Genomic DNA, 22,682 nt, shown 5'->3' with positions numbered 1-22,682 from the left:
TTGTTGCATAATAAAGGTTCTTAAAGTCGAGCAGCGTGTTTAGGCCATAAGGTTTTGCCGAGTGGCCTAAGTATTAGGTACGAGGTTTTAAGACCTAATTATGTAATAATTGCATACAATACTTTTAATCAAAGTCAAAGTCATAGAATCGTTTATTCCATAGGTAAAATAAATTTACACTTGAAAACGTCACATTTAAGCATAAAAACGTATACAGTTCCCCATAAAAGAGTCGTTTACCTTGGTTAAATGAAATCGTGGCACCATGAGTTTGGACTTAGCTCTAAGGTTAATATTATAACTATCTTCTTTCTTGTCTTGAAATTATGTATATTTTTACGGGCATATAAAATATTTAAGTAAATGTACTGTGATGCCACAGTCGTGATACCAGTCTCCTTAAACTTTTCTCTGAGAGAAACCCGAGAACCTAAACGGTCCACAGAACGAATCGCTCGTTTTTGCAACACAAATATGGTGTGTATATCTGCCGCTTTACCCCACATGAGAATCCCATAGGACATTATACTATGAAAGTAACTAAAGTAAACTAGTCTAGCAGTAGCAACATCGGTAAGCTCACGTATTCTATTACTATATATCACGTATTATATAGTTTATTTCTATGCTTGGACTTATGGATTTTTATTATTATAGGTAATTCAAATTTAACACATTTTGTCTTCTTGGCATTAGCAATAAATTGTTAGCATTAAATCAATATACTACCTTAGCGAGGTTATCATTAATATCGTCATAGTTAATGTCATGTCTGTCTGTTTTAAAAATCAAGGATGTGTCTGCAAACAATACTATTTCGCAATAGTCCTTAACAAAGAAAGGCAGATCATTAGTATAAATCAGAAATAAGAAAGGTTCTAGTATTGAGCCCTGCGGAACACCCATTTTTACCGGAGAATCCAAAGAAGTCGCTCCATTTAAAATAATAAATCAATATTTAATATATATTTTGATCCATGACAACAAACGCAATTTTTCTAATAAATTTTGATCCATTTATTAGGGTAGGCAAAGGTTCTACCATACAGCCTCTTCCATATATTCAGACGAAAGCCAAACAAACGCTACAAAACAAAAAACCAAAGAGATAGAATAGAACTGGCCAAGTACTGCATATATTTCCAACAAATAATTTTTTTTAATGAAGATTTATGGCCCGGTAGCAAGACTTTTAGACCAATTTAACCAAACAAGAGGCAGTATAACGTTAGAGTAGCGACATATCTGATATTTTAATTAGCAAAAATACGACGTTCTTTTTTTGAAACTCACTATAGTTCTGTATAATATTCATTATAGTTCTATGTACACAACTTTAATTAAATTTTTGTTGTAGTGACGAATACTATAGACAATAGAATTTTGATTCTGAACTAAAAAGAGCGCCTTTATGATATGGTTTACGAAATTATAATTGACAGACTGGCTGTTTCATTGGAATTATACCTATATGCCAAGTTTTATTGAAATCGGTTAACGGAAAGTGAACGAAACTGGATTCATCTCCTAGTTTACCCCCCTATATGAGGAATATTGTCGTCAAATTTAAATGGGACCAATACTAATATACCCTCTTTCTAACAAAAAAAGAATCGTCAAAATGCGCATACTCTACTATAGTCCATTTGTTTATTATATTATATTATATTGTAAGTAGCTTCATTTAAAAAATATAGTAATTAAAAAAATAATGTCTAAATCTATTAATACAACGGGATTTAGTTATAATATCTTATCAATATGTATTTCAATTTGTTAGATTGTTCTTTGAAAAAAAATAATAATTGTAATCTGACAAACTTTGTAATTGGCTATGTAAGTAGATTATTCAGAATTGTAAACCAAATTTAAAAGCTGTAATGTTTGCAAACAAATAAATAAATAAATAAAAATCACAAATTCACACATTCACAAATTATCGCGTAACAAACATGAAAAAAAATACAGTCAAATTGAGAACCTTCTCCTTTTTTGAAGTCGGTTAAAAAGTGCCAAATGGCTTGTCTATTCATTTCAATTATCAATTAAATAGCTTTTTTATCGTTTCACATAACAATAATTTGGTAGGCAGTTTCTTCAGTCAACCTGCCATTGAACATCATCAGAAAAATCTTGTTGAAATTATTCCGTGTGCAGCGCGACATAGCCGTTCCGTAAACTGTTATTCCTCCCGCACCGTGAAGCTACTTCAGAAACCGACTCAATTAAGCGATAAGCCTGTAATTATGAACTAAATACTCACTGATCAATGACACTAGCGATCAGTTGACTGGGGAACTGCGCCAGAACGCTGGTGATATTCCGTTCATACAAGGCCATGAGTTTGCGCACTTTCTTCTCTACCGAGATCGGGATGCGGCCTGAAGTTGACGACAGTACCTTTGGGAAAATTATTATTAACAATAATGTGCCAGATAACCACAAAATTGCCTGTTCTCGAAGTAGAGAAGACCCTGTACCATGAGTATCCTGTGGTACACATAGTACAGTAAACACACACAGTACAAACAGCATCGAGTATATAACCAGAAATAGAGACGAAATGTCATTTAATTTGTTTGAAAACTATTCTGCCAAATCATTACGGTGACAACTACACTCCGATTGGCCAGCCCGAATTCGGAACAATTGTCGACAATTGTTTCACTTCAAATCAACCAGTTTAACTTGAGCTTTGCTACAATGGACGAATTGAAAAATTACATATTTATTATTTAATTACCGATGAAATATGTGAGTAATGAGCTTTGCCACATAAAACTGAGAAATTCTAAAGTCACGTGTTATGCCAATTTCAGACTTTTTTTTTTAATTCGAGACTTTAAAACGTTCCCTTGTAAATTTGGCAATTTCAACCTACGATGCTTTACGTAGGAGGGGTAGACGTGTATCTATAGGGAAAAAATACTTCCCGCGTTAGCCACCAGGGGTCTTACGAGCTAATAACTCAATACCCATTATGTATGGTACTTTGCTGTGCACTTACCTCCTGCAGCTCGAGTAAAGGCAATGACGGATCCCTTAAGCTCTGCATGAATTTCTCGACCACCTCGCGCAGGCGCGGCGTGTTGTACGGCTCGGGGAGGCAATACCCTTTTGATAACAATCTTAATTGCATTACTCTACGAAGTCTGAGGAGATAGTTGTTAAAGTGTTGTAACCCTAACAAGCCGAAAATTTATTTTAAGTCGGTTAAAGAGAAGAAAAGATAACAAAGAAGTCCTAAAAGGGCCGAGTTATACTGAATTACAGATACGTATTCATAGGTACATGATAAAGGCTGCAGTGGTTATAAACTTATTAAAGTTGTCACATGATTTAGACTACTAATGATTATAAACTTAGTAAAGGAATCAAAATTAGACGCAATTGAATCTTAACCAGCTCCGTACGCTGTCGCGATCGAGGGAGTGACGGTGAAACGAAACAAAATATGGGGGTCTACTCTCGATCTCCGTCCGAAACAATTACTGCCAAATAAGCAATACATGACCAAATGAAAAGACGCGTGATGCGAATGAAGCTTCATACGTGATACTTGTCTTTTAATTTTAAATTTAAAGATCCCCAGAATGCATAGCAAATGAGCTATGGAACAATTGAAAATTTAAATACGAGTGGCCAAAAACCTTAGAAAGGCGATAAAAAGGTGGGATGACGATGTAAGGAGGTCACAGTGGAATACATCTGTCTAAAAGCCAAACACACCCTGCTTGTCGAGCGATTGGAGTCCCGTTACAACGTGAATTTTAATTCACTTGTAATGAATTTGCCGACCCAACGTTCATCGCTTTCGTGAAGGAGGAGTTTTGGCTGAAGAGTGTCGTATATTGGCGTTTCCGCGTCCGTTTACCTGACACCAGATTGCGTCACACGTCGCCGACACGTACAATTAGTAATTTAATTTTTATATTAGGTCATATGTATGTTAGTCCTTAAGTAATATATGACAAGCTGCCTGATTCAAATAAATTAATTAATAATAATAAAAGAGTAGTAATAAAAGCTACGAAAAATAACTTAAAAATAAGCTTATTAAAAAAATGAATATTACTGCGTTTCGAGTTCTTAGGTTTTCGCGATTGTTGCACATAGGAAATGAAACTATTTTTCCGGATTTAAATCGCGTATATTTGTTTTTTCAAACAAACCGACGTTTCGGGCCCTTTACAGGTCCCATGGGATTTAAATCCGGAAAAATAGTTTCATTTCCTATATTACTGCGTTATTTACTAGTCTATTCAAAACTTTTGTGCAAATAAAAATACAAAAACAACAGAAACAAAATTCAATAGAAAGTTCAAAAAATCTTGCTGACGCAATAGGACTTCATCTAGCGCCCACATAGCTAATAACTGTATGTATCACTCATAGTACTAACCAGCAAGAGTGTTTTCCAATATAGACCTAAACTTGTTGTGCGCGTGGTTCAGCTTCTCGGACACAGGCGGGTTGTCTTCCAAAGAAAACTGCCCTTTGTAGGGCTGCGCTGTAGTTACTAGTGTCGGGTCGTCCAGTTCTATGAAAAAAATACAACAATTACAAATATGAAAGCTTTCAATTATGATTATGAACACAAAGATCGAACACGCAGAAAAATTTCGTTGACCCGGTGGGACTTGAACCCACGACCATGCTGCACCGTAGCATTGCTCTGACTCTCCTATGTGTTTTTGTTACAGATCACTGTACTGACTTTCACATTCGTCGCCGCTAGTGACATCTAGTAAGAGATTTTTGGTTAACCTTTTCACCGCAGCCGATACCTTTTTAAGCAACGAATGGTTAGGCAATGATACGGTACAGCATGACCGTGGCAAGTTGATAACGACTTCACGCATTAACTGCAAACATGTAGGCAATCTGTTGGCAGCCTAAAGCTCTGAGTGGCACTACAATGGTTACGGAAAGGAGTGTCGCTTACCACCAGGTGCAAAACTTGTTCGCCCCGACACTAGGTATCATACAAAAAAGTTCTATACTTAGAGCAAAATATTGACATCTAGCCATTGACTTACAAATAAATGGACGACGGGTCTAATACAAAAACCACGAAAAAAATGTCCCAAGTGAACCTATTTAAACGTAGTGACATGTCAAGGAATATGAAAAAGCTAAAACGTTGAATTTAAATTGTAATGTTATCGCAGTACTGTCTAATTTTGTTTGCTTCGCTGTCAGTCGAACAAACGAAGACTAGAGCGTGAATGACGCTCTGTATACGATTTTAACGCCCTATAAGTTCGGACACTTTTTAGCGCGGACCCGACGTCCATATAATTGTAAGTCAATGCATCTAGCTATACAATTTCGATTTCTAAAGATTGTTTAGACAAGAGCCAAACAAACGATGACACTATAACTCGCTCAGCCTTTTTGCGTCGGGGGTTTGACATAGAGATAATGCAACTTTCCAGCAGTAACACTCACCCAGAGTTCCAATAAGAGAGCCCATATCCAAAACAGCACCAGGACGTAGGTTCCAAGTTACTTTACCAGACTCAGGAGCAGATAGAGTCATGATCATTTTCATTACCTGTAAAAGAGACCGTTTATTACATTTTCTAAGGTTACGCGTAAATTACCAAACATTATTCCATAATCATTTTAATTTCTTTTCTTTCTTTCATCTTGAAATATTATGACACCAGATTGCGCCACACATTTTATAGTTATATTATATTGTATGTATGTTAGTCATTAAGGTATATATTATGTGGATCATGTGGCCTAAAAAAAGTCTAAATAAAAAAAATAAATAAATAAATAATTATTATATATAGAGGTAATTTTCAGCTTAGTTGGCCTTTTTTTATAATGTTAAGACTGACTGATTGACTGGACGAACAAGTCGTGTGCTTGATCGTAAGCTACACGCCTGTTCATAACAGTTGTAGTGCCACTCAGAGCTTTATATCACAAAAAAATTGGAAGGGCCACTGTGCTTGTCACTTTATGTTTTCTATTCACAATATAAGTTTTGTAAGCCGTTTGCCTCATCTACATTATTGAACATTCATCAACAATGGGTTTTTGTAAAGAAGGATGGAGAAAGCTGACCCAATAATTATGAAATAAACGAACAGCCATTCATCGACTATAAGTATAATTTTACGTTTTAGTTTATTATGCCTATTTATCAATATATTTTTGTATATTTTTAGAAGTCGGGAATAAAGAAATTGTAAAACAATGTATTTTAAAATAAATGCAAGAACACAACGCAATTGGTTCAGTTCGACCATAGATTATGTAACGTTCTTGTATGTACGTTTCATTTTAAGTATGACTGAATGTTTACCGACCTAAAGTATTGGTTATTTTATAGTACACACATAAAACATTAAAGTTTTATAATACCTAATCAAATAATCAATTAAAGGGTAATGACGTAAAGTAAAAAAAACACACTGTGACAAATATTTTTCCGTTTCATTGTTCAAATGAGAAATAAGAAACTTAGCAAAGGAACGTTTTGACAAGAGGCCTCAGAAAACAGTGTGACCATTTGTGGCATACATATATCTGCCATTTGGGCAGATTTAATTTTTCATTGCGACAGAACATGTTAACGTTGTATTAAAAGTAACAGAGTTTGGCAGATTTGGGAATATTCAGCAAGTTCTTTATTATTTTTAGGAACAAACTGAAAAGTTGTTGTTTTCTGCTACGGACAAACATCTGAAGCGAAATACAGGACAATGTTATAAACATGACCTACATCAACTTTATAATCCCAGCTTCTACAGGCTGTACTCAATTAGCTTTTTTGATGCTTAGATAATGAATTACAAGTATTGATAGGTCTTCTTAATGCACGTCCTCAAAAACACTGGGTCACAAAACACACGGGATGTCACCATCCTTCTTTGCGAATAGTCTATTTCCTTTACATCGTACTCAATTATTGGCAATAAACTAAAAAAAAATACTTATAAGATTCGTCTGTACAATCTACCCTTTGTCTATTAATTACACTAAACATGTACGTATTTATTGTACAAAATGTCTATTAAGCATTTATTTATGATGTCTACGTGTCTATGTATATTGTATATAATTAGCGAAATATTATTTACACCAGTCCGTCTTATCGCTTCGTTTTTAGAATACAATACGACAAAAAAGTGAGCCGTCTCGCCATTTATATAGTGCAGACGACTAGTTTAAACACTTTACGCATTGGCACTTAATTCTAAACTCGATAATCCTTATAGGTTTAAAAAACGACCTGATAATTAAAGAAATAATTCAAAACTATAATTCAGAAAAAGCATTTACCGCATCTATGACTCGTATGATGGACCAAGACCATTAAGTCCATGTTCCATGTACACTTTGAGTAAAGAAAGCGTTAATTTATGATAAGTTAAAAGTCGTTCCAAGAGATAATATACGTCGTCGGTGCAAATAATTCAACTATTACAAATTTCGATTTCTCTTACCTCAATCTCAGCGTAAGGCTGCCCCTTATCAACATGTCCACCATCCTCAAGAAGCGTATTGACAAGTTTTCCAGCAGAAGGCGCTCTAAGTTTCGAAGGGTCCTTCTCTTTTTCAAATACGACAGTTTGGTTTCCGATGACGATACGGTATTTATCCACTTCGTCTTTAAGATAGGTTGTAAAGGATGCTCCGTCCACTGATAGAAGAGTACCTGTACAAAAAAAAAAAATACTTTTGTATTGTACTACATCGTATTGTTTTAAATTTAAAACTCATAATTTGCGCTGTTTATTCGAATATATTATTCAGTCTGTTCTCCATATAATAAAGATATCCATTATCAACTATGCAGCGCGGCTACTAACAATCTACTGGCTGTCTATTATAACAAAACACTGTTTACTGCCTGTCTATTCCAACAAAACACTGACTACTATATGTGTATTAAAATTAAATTAAGTAAAAGCAACTTTTTTATGTACTTATTTATATACATACTTTAACATAATAATTAACCATTCAACAACATCTTCTGTATTTACAGTTACACACATATTGTAGAAGATCTTTGACGTAATAAAACTATCGCGAAACAAGAAATATAACATATACAGATAAAATTTTCATAATGGTAGAAGTGCTATTTAAAATATTCGAATTTAATTTTTCATAGGGATAACCAGTAATCCACATATCCGCATTATTTTATTTAACAAAGTTTTCGAACAATGTTACTCACCGCCGTCAGCCAGTTTATGAACCTCCAATTCCTTAAAGCTCCCATTCATAGCAACAAAATAAGATGTTGGTCCCGATTTCGTAGCTTGCACTTTATATTTGTAACCGCTGTGAATGAGCTCCACATCCACACAGTTAGAGAGCGTACTAGACCCTTGGATTTGGCCCCTGTGAAGAGAAAATAACGTATTTTTGCGTTTCTACAATCGCGGCCTATTTCAAAATCACTTAATTCATCAGGAAGTGATTTTGAAAACTCTGAGACGTATTTGGCACGCAATACCGACGACCAACTAGGGAAACGTACTTTTCTAAATTGAAGCATTGGGAACAACAAGAGCTCGGCACCCAAAGCCTGTTTTAATATTATTGCATCAAAACATGTACAATAAAACACTGTATAATATCTTGTGACGAAAACTCATTTCGATCTCTCTTCTAGATGGCGTAAGTTTCATTAATTTACAATGTGGCGCTCCGCCCTCGTTCCGTTTGAATTTCGGACACGTTACCACCTGCAGTTTGTAAAAACTTATTTCCATTTAAAAAAATGTCTGAAATGGGCGACTACATCCTCAACATGGAGCATCTAGGAGGCCAGTGAGACCTGCTGAAGACGGATCTGTCGATTCATTGCAATCCAGCGAATTTAATGAATGATTAAAAATAATTTTAATTTATTTTCAATGCAACTTTCAAATAAAACTGATTCACAATTAATTTCCTTAAAAACCAATAATAAAACGAACGCTACGTTCATTTACCGGTTTGGTGCAACAAGGGCGGATAACACAAGGAAAAAAAATATTTTCAAATGTTTATAAGAGTATATAAGAGTCATATTATAAATGTTCAAAAGATATAAGACGTTAAAACTTTATTTTCAATTTTCTCGAATCTCACTTTTAATGATATGCCCTTGTTACACCTAATCATCGAATAATATAACCAGAAATAGAGACGAAATGTCATTTCATTTGTTTGAAAACTATTCTGCCATATCATTACTGTGACAACTGCGCTCCGATTGGCTAGCCCGAGTTCGAAACAATTGACGGGTGTCGTCAACTGTTTCACTTCAAATCGACCAGTTAACTTGAGCTTTGCTATAATGGACGAAAATTGCAGAATTACATATTTAATATTTAATTACCGATGAAATGTGATTCCGTTTGTTTTGTAATTAGATGTTTCGCTGTTTTTTCCACACCACTGAATAGAACAGCACGGCATTGTTAGAGTTATTATCTTTATTACAATAAGAACAGAATATTTTTTGGAATGTACGGAGACATACACACAGGTCAGTAGTTGGCCTGTCTATATTTCAATGCAAACGAGAGTTGATATTTATAAGAGCTGTATCGGTAATGTGTTACCAGGAATATATGGCCCTTATTTCGTCTCTATTTCTGGTTATATACTCGATGCACCTAAAGCTTCAATTGATTCTGGTCTGAGGGTTGTGGGTAGTGCGCCGAAGTTAATTACATTGCTCTGCTACCCAAAGCACAGGGAATTCTAAAGTAATAGGTTTGATTGTCTGGACATAATTATTATCATAAATTTTAGATTCATCGCGCACATTTGTATAGAAAAGCAATTTTAATTTATTATAAGTTGTTCGTTACTCCCTATTTAAATAAAAATAAATTCTAACTTTTCGAGAGCACTCTTGAACTCGTGGAAATGCGTGGTGATGATGCTGTCTGCAATAAGGATGGAACCACAAATAACACCCAACATTATGTCCGGCTTCTCCGATTGTACCTGAAAAAAAAATATTACAAGTTTTTTCTAGCTCATAATTACTCTTCAGCCCTATCAATACTCCAAATATAATAACTGCCTCCGTGGCGGAACGGTTACCATACCGGACTGCCACGCAGAGGTCCCCGGGTTCGATTCCCGGGCCGGGAGAAATATTTGTATGGCCTACATTTATTTCTCTCGTGAGTTTGGGTGTAATTTGTGGTTGTCTATGTGTGTGTCCATGGCACCCGCGACACAGGGTTTCCCTAGTGCGGGGCTATGTTGAGTGTGTGCGTTATTATTATTATTATTATTATAAAGGTGATATTGCGGCAATAAGTTATATTTACTGTTTTGTAATAATTTTATCTAGTATTTTAACATTTCAGTGTACACTTCCTATGAAAATTACGTTAATACATTTTATTGCAGGCAAATATGTACCACAGCCGATGAAAAACTTCTATTTAGTGTCCATTCGTGTATTCTACTGAACGTCTATTTGTTGTCTATTGAAACCTTACACTATAAGACTACTTCTTGTCTATTTATGTATTCTACGGAATGTCTATTTCATGTCTATTGGTATATTTTACTTTCTGTCTACGTAATGACGACCTCTGTAATCGAATGGTTTGCGCGCCGGTTTTCATGGTGTCGTCATCTCTGAGGTCCCGAGTTCGATCGCCGGCCGGATCAATGTCGAAAACTAACTTTTAGGTCAGGGCGTTTGTGGTACCGTCGTTGTTTACGATTTCCATAATACATAGGGATCAGAGCAACGTATATAATGTTGTCTAATACTTAATATTTACATTTGTCTACTACTTGTTTAGTAACAAACTTACCCTCTCGGCAATGAGCGCGTCAAGCCAACTAGTATCGATGTTGTTGTCCTGGAATGCGGCCGTCTCAAGCAACGTTATCAGGTACTCCACTGTCGTTCGGAAGTCACCGCGGATACTAAGCTCTTTTAGAGCTATTACTAGGTTTCTGTTGAATGAAGTAAATAAGATGAGGCTAGATCCTAAACCTGCTTAAGACCAGACCAACCGGAGGATATCTAGTTTTATAATACTCACTCCCTAGCCTGTTCCCTGGTCTCTCCCCAAGAAAAACAATGGCCGAATTGCGAGTCAGCGAACTCGTGAAGACCACCCGACGCTGCCACGCTGAAGTAGCCCCACACATTCTTTGAAGACCTGAAGTTCAACTCTTGAACGGTGCCCGAGGAGGGTTTGAAACCTAGATTAAAGATTTCTTAATATGTTTTCAGTTTTATTCCTAACATAGAACCAATACTTTAAATGGATAGAGGATGATAACCTTCGTCTGGGTTCTCTGATGTGATACGCGCTGCAATAACGTGTCCCCACGGCGACGGGCGTTGCTTCGGCTCGTCGAAGTCTATCTGTGTCATGCCCCACGGCGACTCGCCATACAGCAAGCGGATGTCTTTGATTTGATAGAGAGGCAGCCCCATGGCTATCTGTAGGCAGGAAAAATAGAATTTAATAAAAAAAAAACGAAGGCATTTACCAACGTACCACCACCTATATATTTATTACACGCACACATGACCTAATAGAACTGTATCCAATGTGTACGAATTTAATGTCTATTCAGATTCTACTAATTATCTACTGGGAAGGTCTGGAGCTTAATGTTAATATTTTACACAATGTATATTCTATCTAACTACCCTTTGTATAATTCACTGTATATTTTACAAACCGTCTAAGAGTCTACTCAGATTTTACTGACTGTCTACTCACTGTCTTTATATAGAATTCATGAGTACTAACCTGCAATTGAGCAGCAGGTAAATTAACGTCAGCAACCATCTCCGTGCAGGGATGTTCCACTTGCAGACGAGGATTCAACTCCAGGAAATAATACGAACCAGTGGACGGATCGTACAGGTACTCCACTGTTCCTGCACTCACATAGCCTACCATTTTTGCTAGACGAACTGCGGCCTGTGAAAACAATATGACATTTAAATCCGATTGTTAAAACTTGTTGACTAAATTACTATTTAAAAATCGATCTATATGCATATACAATTAATTATAATTCGTCCGATTTTGACAGAACTTTCGCGAGTTGTGAGCCCACGCCCGCAAACATTTTTGGTGTATTAGACTCATTGGGTGGTACGGGTTTTTCTTTAAAGTCCATCAGGTTGGTCCATTGCGGATTGGTGAGGTCACTTGCTTTCAGTGGTATTGCAGCGCTACAGCGGTACAGCTGATAATGATATATAAAAATGATAAAACTAATTTATCGGGTTCTTAGGTTTTCGCGATTGTTACACATCGGAAATGAAACTATTTTTCCGGATTTAAATCGCCTATATATTTGTTTTTTCAAACAAACCGACGTTTCGGGCCCTTTACAGGTCAGGTGGGACCTGTAAAGGGCCCGAAAACTACGTTACTTTAGATAAAAACGAATTTTTCACATTACCAATGTACAACGTGAAATTCTGATTCGAACTGTATAAATATTTTTTTCGTCAAAATTGTAAGTTTGGTCTATTTATGATAAAGAACGATATTCGTACTTTCTCCATCTCGATGAAAACGTCTGGCTTAGCGACAGCAGCAGGCGCCTCTTCTATGATCTTCTGATGTCGTCGCTGGATGGAACAATCTCTTCCGAACAATGATATGGCGTTGCCGTACTGGTCGGCCAGAAGTTGCACTTCCAAATGGCGGGCTGATTTCGCTAGCTTCATCACGAAGATTGGCGAGCCGGGTACTTCCGCTTGCACCTGCGAAAGAATTACATTTAATTAGAAATCCTCCAAAAACAAACACAATAGACAATGTACTGATTATTACCTACAGATAGCACATATGTACAAGTTGTCTATTTTTGTCTACTTACTGTCTACTAGATAATCTTTTTCTTAGAGACAAAATGAGGAGCAGTGTAATTAGTGAGAGTTGTAGATAAGGATGAATGGTTTGGGCATACGGAAAAGATGGAAGGTACTATAGTAATGATACAAATTTATACAGCGAACGCGAAAGGACAAGGAAAGCACACCTTGTACATATCTCGAATAGACTGAAAATGTCTTTAAAAGAGGTCAGGTCAAAAATAAGGCTGATGCGAGTGAAGGAAGCAGAAGTAATTTGAGACAAGCATGATGCTATGTATTGTCAGATCTAATCCATTTTAGACGAAAAGTAAACAAACCGGTCTGGTTACAATTCTAAAGCAATAACCATTGACTTACAAATAAATGGACGACGGGTCTAATACAAAAACCACGAAAAAAATGTCCCAAGTCAACCTATTCGAAATTTAAATTGTTATGTCATCGCAGTATCGCGCTGTCCATAGAACAAATGAAGACTAAAGCGGAGTGTCGCGCTCTGTATACGATTTTAGCGCCTTACAAGTGCGGACACTTTTTAGCGCGGACCCGACGTCCATGTAATTGTAAGTCAATGGCAATAACTCAATAAATCGCATAAGTAACACTCTCACGTATATTTCGAAAAAATTTGAAAAATGGAAGTCAAAAAGTGAAATTATGATTTAATTATAGAGGTATAAATAGTCTATGGTTACATAGAGCTGTACGGAAAAAAACATTTGGTTCATTCAATTAAAGTTTTTGTAATCGATTAGTAAATCGAAAATTTCAATTGCAATAAATCGAGTATCTAAGTTTTGAAGGAGGATTTGAAATTAGGATTTCGAAAATTTTAAATATGCTTTTACAGGTTAAGTAAGGAAAACCGCTAGTATGACTCAATTAAACAAATCAATTCATTCTATTAATTAATCAATTTGTAGTTGGCATTACAATTGGCCATCACTAAACCGTCTATGGTCAGGTCAGTGAGTTGTTTGTTTAAAATGGATTGTAACGGAAGTATAAACAAACAATAAATTAGAAAACAATCTAATATATTTTTGTTTCATTGAAAAGTTGTCCGATTACCTATTTGTTGCTTTGTTTTTTTCATCTTCCTGTGTGTTTATGCTTTTTTCTCTTCTAATCTATAAATATATTTCACTTTAAGTTGTTAAATAGAGCATGCTGCAACTCTCAAAGCATTTGCTTTAACCGGGAAGTGAGCATCGCGACCACACGCTTTCCAGATCTGGTACAGGCACCAATTACATAAGTAGTTGATATTCCAAAACCATATTATGTTTCATTGATTTAAATACAAATTTATATTTAAGCTGTATTTGAAAGTGAATCGGTACACTAACCTGTCGAAACATGTTATGGAAGTCATCAGGGTTCTCCACTTTCCGGATACCCTTGCCACCACCACCTTCAGACGCCTTGATCATGACAGGGAAGCCAATTTTATGCGCAGCCTGTAGACCCTGTTCTGGTGAGGTTACGCAGCCTTTGGCGAATAATTCGGATGATATCTTGATCTTCTTGGTATTGTATTCTGCTTTTAGTTCTGAAGGGAAAAAAAGTTTTTTTTTACGTAATGAGTGTCTAGACGTAAACGACGCGCCTGTATGACAGTTACAATGCCACTTTGAACTTCAAATCGCAAAGATCTAACTTCCTCTTAACGTCAGTCCACTCTTCCTTTGTCTATGTCCTGTGTAAGTTTATTTAAAAAAAACAATTTAATTAAATTTTTATTGAATTGATATTCAATTATTTTTTCTGAAATTACTCCACTAGTTTGTTATAATTATTAATACAAAGATCGAACATTCAGAAAAAACACTCAGGAAAAATTTCTTCGATCCGGTCGGATTCGAACCGACGTCTTCTTGCATACCGTGCCAGACGCTATACCAACTAAGCCACGGAACGAACCAACGGACCTCACGAATTTTTCTATGTGCTTGCGTCGTGTCTTTGTACTTGGTCTTTCAACGACTTTTTAGTCGTAGCGCCATCTATGAGAAATCTATGACAGATTTATCACCCAGTTAGTACCTTTACAGCTACCAGTCCTAGCGAGAGATGTCGCTATTCACTGTATTAATTAAATTTTTATTGAATTGATATTCAATTATTTTTTGTGAAATTACTCCACTAGTTTGTTATAATTATTAATACAAAGATCGAACACAGAAAAACCCGACCCGATCGAAGGAATTTTTTCTGAGTGTTTTTTCTGAGTGTTCGATTTTTGTATTAATAATTATAAAAAACAATTTGTTTTTGTAATAGTCCGTGTATGTACTCTGTTGTTGTAGATTCTCTTCTCAGTGAATTTTATCGTAATTTACCGGTCAATCTTTGAGTTAAAAACTCGTGCGTTCCTCAACGGCATTGGCGGGTTTACCGATTATATCGATGGGGTTGTAAAGTAGAAGTTTATAGTGTTACAAGACTACCGCACATAGTCATTTTTACTTGACATTACCAAAATCATCGTTTATTTCGATAGAGCCATAGCATTTTAAAGAAGAATAAGAAGAAGGGGCACTGCCACTGCGCCCCGTCACCCAGAAACGCGAAATTGTCAAGACGCATGTACGTGTTTTTGTTGAACTAGCCATTTTTACCCTTCAGAACAGGAACGCTTGGCGAAAAAAATAGGTATGATAGCAGTAGGAGTTCGAAACCAGTCAACGGTACAAAATTTCATCGAAGATCGCACCTTAGAACGGGTGTAGGCTAATTTCCCCTTTAGATGGCAAAGCCTATTCTTTAGGAAAGTAGCTGCTAGGTTTCTAGTCATCAGAGGCCTATGTCAATGAAGCCTAACAACAGCTTCTAAGCGAAGAGTTTTGTTATGTCCAGTGACCTAGACCTAAGATGCATACCTTAAAGGGCATAACGCTGTAGCACTGGCTGAGGCATCTTTGAGCAATTGCGGTTCCCGGATGCTATAATATATTATTTGCTACAGGGAAAGAGAGAGACAGAACAACTCACCACTTCCACTCCATGGCAAAGTAGGGATGTCAGCAGTCTGAGCGACGATGGAACTGGCGATTTTATCACCAAGTGCCCACATGGCTTTTTCTGGAGGCCCTATAAAGACCACCCCAGCGCGGTGCAGGAGTTCAGGGAGCTTTGGGTTCTCTGAAGCGTGGCCCCAACCTGCCCAAACGGCCTGGAACATTGTAAAACTTCATGAAAAAAACAGCTATTTAGTAATGTCTACTTGCTACATGTTTATAGTTTGACTATTTAGTTTTACAGACTTCTGCCTATCTAATAAGTGGTGTCCACTTTCTGTCTACTTATAAGTAGTGTCTAAAATGACTAGTTCCTGTTTATCACCTGTTTACTTATCAAGATCTTCATCTGTCTATTACCAATAAATGGTATCTATTTTCTACAAGCAAAATAGGCGCCTAGTCGCCGAATACCGAATATCTTTTCGTTTTTTCTGTAATAAATATTTCTTTTCTACAAACTGTGTATTTGACTACTAAGCTTCCAACGTGATATTATTTCTAAAACCCTTTGTTTCTAATTACTGTCTATTTGTCAAGTAACTTGAACCTTGTTATATTTAGTGTGCATTTGTCTCGTAACCACAATCATTGATTCTACTTACTGGCTAGTTGTTAACTTACCTGAACCTGAGTCCTGACAGCAATATCCACAATAAGCTCCACGTTGGCATAGTTGTTGTTGTTTGAACCCCCAGGAACAGGCACGTAGTGATCCGCCATCTTTATGTACTCCGCATTGGCTTTTAAATCTTCTGGTGTTACCTGAAATTATACATTTATTTATTGCATTATATCTATCTTTGTAAAGAAAAATTATAACTACAATAACAGAAAGGTCAATGTGCTATCTAAATCTTTAAAGACAGTATAACGTTTGAAAATGAAATTTCCAATATAAATGAGGTTTCAAATACAATGTTTATAGGTGTAATAATATTTTTTCTGTCCGTAGGTATATGTCAGTTTTCAGTGCTGTAGGTATAGATCACTGATTTCTGCGCTATGGATATATACATCACAATTTTAAATGGTGTAGGTTCATGTAAGTAGTACAGTAGCAGTAGAATTGCTTGTGAAAAAGTTCGTCCAGGGTAGCACTGCCGCCTTGCCTATTTTTGTCGCCGAGCAGTAATGTCAGCATTATTGTATTTCGGTTTTGAAAGGACTTGTCAACTTATGTCTTTGCGATTTAAAGCTCTGAGTGACACCGCTGTTGTGGACAGGCATGCTGCCGTCCGCTTACTAAAATGCGGCTAAAAGACAAAATATTTTTTCAGATATCATAAAAAAACAATAACCCAGTTTTAGAATTGAATTTGTTTAATGATATTTCAGCTACGCATCGTTACGGTAAGTTCCGATAAATCGAACACATTAACTAATTTTATGTATTTTTAAAAGAGAAGTTTGAATTTTATCTTTTGCTTTAAAACGGATATTTGACCATTTGTCACTTAGGCGTATTTTGGTTAGTGGACGGCAGCGTACGGGTCCCGTCACTTGATATTATAAAGGAAAAAATATAGGTACAGATAACAGACTTCAGCACTGTACCATATCACAGTTTTTAGCGCTGTAGGTTTATATCACAGCTTTCAGTGATGTAGGTATATATAGTTATGTAACACTGATTTCAGCGCTGTAGGTATACATCGCTGTTTAGTGTTTTGATGTGGAGTCACAGCCTTTTAGCACAAAATTGTTATCAACGAGATAATTTTATCATTTTATTCATCTCTGTAAACATGTTTCATATCAGTACGTGCAAGCATCAATCAATGTTTTGCCCTTTCGAAACAAATAATAGATATGAATAAGTCCGATATAGACTGTGAACTGGCAACCGATACTATCTTAATTTTGACAACTTTACATTGACTATACAGGTGAAGAAAAAAATTGCTTGCATCATTTATATACTATCTGGTTTGTTAAATAAAAATACGTAGTGTATGTGTAATAAAAATATTTAAAAACTAGGTATTTTTATTTAATAAATCAGATGCTATAAATGTAATGTAAAGTTGTCAAAATTTTGATAGCACCGGTTGCCAGTTCACAGTCGATATGAAGAATTGCAATAAATAAGTTTCTTTTTCATTTATTAACTTACTTCAATAAATGGAGGAGGCTCTCAGTTCGACTCTTTTTTTATGTGTAAGTTACGCAATTACACGGATTTGTGAACCGATTTTGATAATTCCTTCTTTGTTGGAAAGAGGGTACCTCAGTATAGGTCCCATTTAAATTTGAATAAAACATTCCACCTCCAATGGTGGCAAACTAGGGGATGAATCCGTTTTCGCGCACTTTCCAGTAACCGATCTCAATAAAACTTGGTAAATGGATTGAGACCGCCACACAGGGTTTTCCTAGTCCAGGGACATGTTGAGTGTGTGCGTTATTTAGTTAAAAAAAAAGAACTCACCATAACGACAAAGCGGACAGCGCGTTCGTTCTTGAACATCTCGTAAGACCATCTTCGGATCGATCGCATACATTTTACAGCTCCAATACCGTTGTTCGCTATTAATACCTGGAATTATTGAAAATACAAAATTATATGCATTTGGAAGGCTTTGGTAATTTACCAGTTATTAGCTGGGCACTAGACTTCATTATAATATATCTATTTTGTTCGATCAATTTCAATTCTATATTTAATGTAATTTTCCGTGATTATAATTTAATTCAAAAGAATTAATCAAATTACAATCATTTTATAGCATTTGAATTTTAATTTAATAATTTCATTTTATTTTAATTTTACCTCATTTTATTTTATTTTAATTTTAATATTTCAATGGCATCACACTAACCTTATTAAGTTCTTTACTAACAAACTATGGATATTTGTTTTTGTCTGAAATATTGTTATTATTATTTACTTTATTTTTCTCAGCTTGTTCGTTGGTTTGAATCACGTTTACGAACCGAAGTCAAGTATTATTATTATATTTATTTTAAACTCTCGCCTCTCCCAAGGCCTAAAAGAGAATTATTATTAACTGCCGATTCATACATTTTTTCGTACGATGAATTTGATGAAAACACCTAAACCGAATTAGTACGGAGTTTGGTATAATTATTTTTTATTTATAATTTTTTATTAGTTATATATAAATTTTTCTGCGAATAAGCATTCGCAGAAAAATTTAACCACGCTCAACTTTTTTACTACATATAACCTTGAAATAAAGAGCTTAGCAGAATAATGAATCAAATTAAATAAACAAACGTATAATGATTAAATAAATAAATAAAAAAAAAGAAATATTAAGACCTGCACTTTTTTAAATTAATTTAAAACAAGTGTGGTAGACATGTTTAAATAATTATATCAGCAACATTTACGAGTGGTTACACACGGCGACTTGCATCGCTACACTTGAGATTTACAGGCGCCTGCATCGATGTAAACGCGCGACTGCATCGCAACTGCATCGCGACTGCATTGCGACTGCATCGCAACTGCATCGCGACTGCATTGCGACTGCATCGCTATTGCATTGCGTTTGCATCGCTGCTAAAAGTCACCGAGTGTAACCGCTCTTAAACGCTAATATATTTAAAAACTCGATGTACAATTGGATTACTTTGTTTTAATATTACTTTTTCGGCATCGGAACAAATCTATCAAGCTAAATCTTCAACAATATTTTTTTTATCTTTTTAAATACTGTGTTTAAGACTTTCTTCCTTGAATATATTTCAGACATTTGAAGGTATTTTCATAAAACATTCGATTCATATTTCTTCAATGGTGGCAAGAACGTATTCTCAATGTCACTCGGCAATCATCGGATTTCCGAATGCACACGAATATTAATTTCCAAGCCCATTAATTATAGATTTAAAAATATTTGAATTTTGAACAACGTATTTTATTGTTGAGTTCTTAGGTTTTCGCGATTGTTACACATAGGAAATGAAACTATTTTTCCGGAATTAAATCGCGTATATTTGTTTCTTCAAACAAACCGACGTTTCAGGCCCTTCGGGTCGGTTTATTTGAAAAAACAAATACACGCGATTTAAATCCGGAAAAATAGTTTCATTTCCTATGTATTTTATTGTTGTTTTGTGTTGATTTCCGTATGAACTATATAGAGCTGTAAAACTATTTCCCTATTTTTAATAACATTTACTCCATGTCAATAAACAAGTTAACAAAAATATAAAATAAATAAAGTGTGCTTATAAGAGATTATATGATTAAAAATGAATATTTTTCCGGAAAGTAATCATTTCTTCATTTTCTGGTTATTGTCGTGCCTGTGAGCGGAAAGAAATAAAAATACGTAATAGCAACTCTATATACTTCCAAGTCGACTGAAAGCGTCCGCGGGTCTGTACCAAAGACAAAGGGCTACTGGGTAAAGCCCGATGGCAGCCGTAACACGAAGTTAACATTGCGAAAATAGAGCACTGTAAGTCTTTGTATTCTGCAGTAAAGATGGCATTTGTGCTGGAAGCGACACGCCACAGAAATACGCCTCAGTTGTTAGCGAGGCTGACTATTATTATTAAGCTATTTACGCTCAGTGATGCCGTTTAAAACACGTCTGTTTGTACGAGGTTCGATTCCTGTCAAATCCAAGGAATTTCTCTTTGTATTAATATAATTATAACTCACCTTGTTAATGGGTTTGGTCCCCTGGAATCGCCTCACAAACTCTTCAGGCGTGGCGATCGTGAAGTCCTTCTCTTGGAATCGCTGGCTGTGTATCACGGTGCCTTGGGACATAGACGGCCTGCCAGGGAGAAATAGTATATATTTTTAGTTTTGGGACAATTTTACTAATTGTATTAGCAAGCGGATACACTAATTAAACTTTTGACCGCCATAGACGCTTTAAAGTGTCAACGAAACCAATTGTTATTCGTACATTCTAGTTAAGAATGGATTCATACTTGCATTATATGTTCAGTTACATTTTTCTTTAACTTAGGTGAATTGAATTTATATAAGGTTAAAATTCATATCATGTCATATCACTACACTTGGCGTCTACGCAACAAAACTAGTTTTGTCAGTGACGGTGAAAAGGTTACAAAAGAATTCTTTCTTGCAACATTGAGCAGTATAACCGCGACATTAAGAGTTGTTATTTATAGTGCTACACATAGGCATAATTTGACGCAGCGTTTAAACTAGGCAATATGTTTTTGAAAGCGTAAAGATCTATTACTTTACGATTAAAGATCAATCACGATTGAGAATCATCTTTCATTCATTAAACAGTCGGTTTTTATTTTTAACAAAAAAGTTATTCTGAATTCTAGTCTTAATTTTTTTTTTATATCGTCAAGTGACGGGACCAACAAGTCGTGCGCCTGATGGTAAGATAAACGCCTGTCCACAACAGTTACAGTGCCACTCAGAGCTTTAAATCGCAAAAATATGAGGGTTACTACCACTGCAAACCTGAGGGTCGAGCGGTTGGAGTCGCGCCACAATGTGAATTTTAATTCATTTGTGGTGCGAGTACCAACTCAACACCTGTCGACCTTCATGAGAGAAGACTTTTGGCCGAAGGGTGTCATGTACCGGCGTTTCCGAGGACGGCTACCGGACACCCACGTTGCGTCACACGTCAACGTACATACGTGTAAATAAATAGTGTTATACGTATATTATCATGTTATATTGTATTTATGATTAGTCCGTAAGGTATTTATTTAATATTTCTGTTATTGTTTTATTATATTATTTTTATATTATATGTATGTTAGTCTGTAAGGTATGTATCTATGGGTCCTAGTTGCCTGAAATAAATAAATAAATAAATAAAAAATAAATAAACTGCGCCCGTCACCCTGAAACATAAGGTGACAAAGTGACAAGCACCCTTACCCTTCAAAACCGGAACACAGTAACGCTGACATTACTGCTTGGCGGCAGAAATAGGTAAGGTGGCTCTACTACCTTAGACGAACTCTTCCACAAGGAGCTCTACTGCTCCTAAACTACTACTATCTATTTACTCATCAGGTCGTTTTTTTAAAACTACTACGTACTTCGTGAAGTACCAACTGCCGACTCTTTTACTGCTAATTCAACAAAGTTAGTTCCGCATAAATAGTACCAAGTTTAAAATTAACTGCCAATGAGCAAAAGTGTTTAAACTATGTGTTTGCACTATACAGGTGGCACGTGCGTTAGCGAGGCGGCACACTCTTTTGTCCTATTGTACTCTAAAGATGAAGCGTTACGACGAATCGGTGCAAATAATATATTGCCAACTATACCTTCTATATTATCATAAATGGTCGGAAAAAGGTGTTCCACATATATAGATACATGTATAGATATAGCTACAAGGAGAGACATAGAGTTTGTTAAAACCACCAAACATTAGTCAATAACTTTTTCGAATTCCGGATTTCCGGAAATGGTTTTACTACATCGTCGGACAAAACTACTGACCTAGGAAGTCGAATTCGGATTTTAAAGTAACTCTAATGGTGCCATGTAAAAAAATCCATTAGCTCACCAACTGTAGTAGCACATGTATCTATATATGTGGAACACCTCTTTCCGTCTCCCATTCGAGTACATAGAAACCACAAACCACCACTTGCTACGTTCCTGACATCCCTTTTCTTTCTACCACTTTCATTATCAAATTACTTCAAGAGTCGATACTAGCTCAGTTCGAATTCCAATCTTTTCCCGTACTAATACGGTTCATTTTGCTTGGGTTGAACTGCAGGAACAGTGGCTTTATTTCAGTTTTTTTTAAAACGAAACTAAAGCCCTTTATATAATATATGTGTTTTTATAGGAAATGAAACTATTTTTCCGGATT

At 35.8% G+C, this 22,682-nt stretch overlaps 1 protein-coding gene across 1 annotated transcript in view; it reads right to left on the bottom strand.

Moving 5' to 3' along the window:
* The window catches only part of LOC113232122 (acetyl-CoA carboxylase), a 117,314-nt gene that overhangs the window by 83,761 nt on the left and 10,871 nt on the right, over nucleotides 1-22,682 (bottom strand). The window contains exons 2-18 of the mRNA XM_026466759.1: nucleotides 20,507-20,624; nucleotides 18,299-18,406; nucleotides 16,492-16,632; nucleotides 15,842-16,022; nucleotides 14,197-14,399; nucleotides 12,524-12,733; nucleotides 11,763-11,936; nucleotides 11,284-11,446; nucleotides 11,040-11,202; nucleotides 10,806-10,950; nucleotides 9,866-9,975; nucleotides 8,207-8,373; nucleotides 7,467-7,678; nucleotides 5,452-5,557; nucleotides 4,403-4,540; nucleotides 3,008-3,114; nucleotides 2,264-2,400 (exon numbers count right to left, since the gene is read on the bottom strand). Coding sequence (XP_026322544.1) covers nucleotides 2,264-2,400; nucleotides 3,008-3,114; nucleotides 4,403-4,540; nucleotides 5,452-5,557; nucleotides 7,467-7,678; nucleotides 8,207-8,373; nucleotides 9,866-9,975; nucleotides 10,806-10,950; nucleotides 11,040-11,202; nucleotides 11,284-11,446; nucleotides 11,763-11,936; nucleotides 12,524-12,733; nucleotides 14,197-14,399; nucleotides 15,842-16,022; nucleotides 16,492-16,632; nucleotides 18,299-18,406; nucleotides 20,507-20,624 — 2,583 coding nt within the window. The remainder of the gene's footprint in view (nucleotides 1-2,263; nucleotides 2,401-3,007; nucleotides 3,115-4,402; nucleotides 4,541-5,451; nucleotides 5,558-7,466; nucleotides 7,679-8,206; nucleotides 8,374-9,865; nucleotides 9,976-10,805; nucleotides 10,951-11,039; nucleotides 11,203-11,283; nucleotides 11,447-11,762; nucleotides 11,937-12,523; nucleotides 12,734-14,196; nucleotides 14,400-15,841; nucleotides 16,023-16,491; nucleotides 16,633-18,298; nucleotides 18,407-20,506; nucleotides 20,625-22,682) is intronic.

The sequence above is a fragment of the Hyposmocoma kahamanoa genome, unplaced genomic scaffold (genome assembly GCF_003589595.1).
Source record: "Hyposmocoma kahamanoa isolate Upper Pololo Valley unplaced genomic scaffold, ASM358959v1 67, whole genome shotgun sequence".
Lineage (NCBI taxonomy): Eukaryota > Metazoa > Arthropoda > Insecta > Lepidoptera > Cosmopterigidae > Hyposmocoma > Hyposmocoma kahamanoa.
Note: the sequence above shows the minus strand (reverse complement) of the source record. Positions and strands in the feature narration are given on the sequence as shown.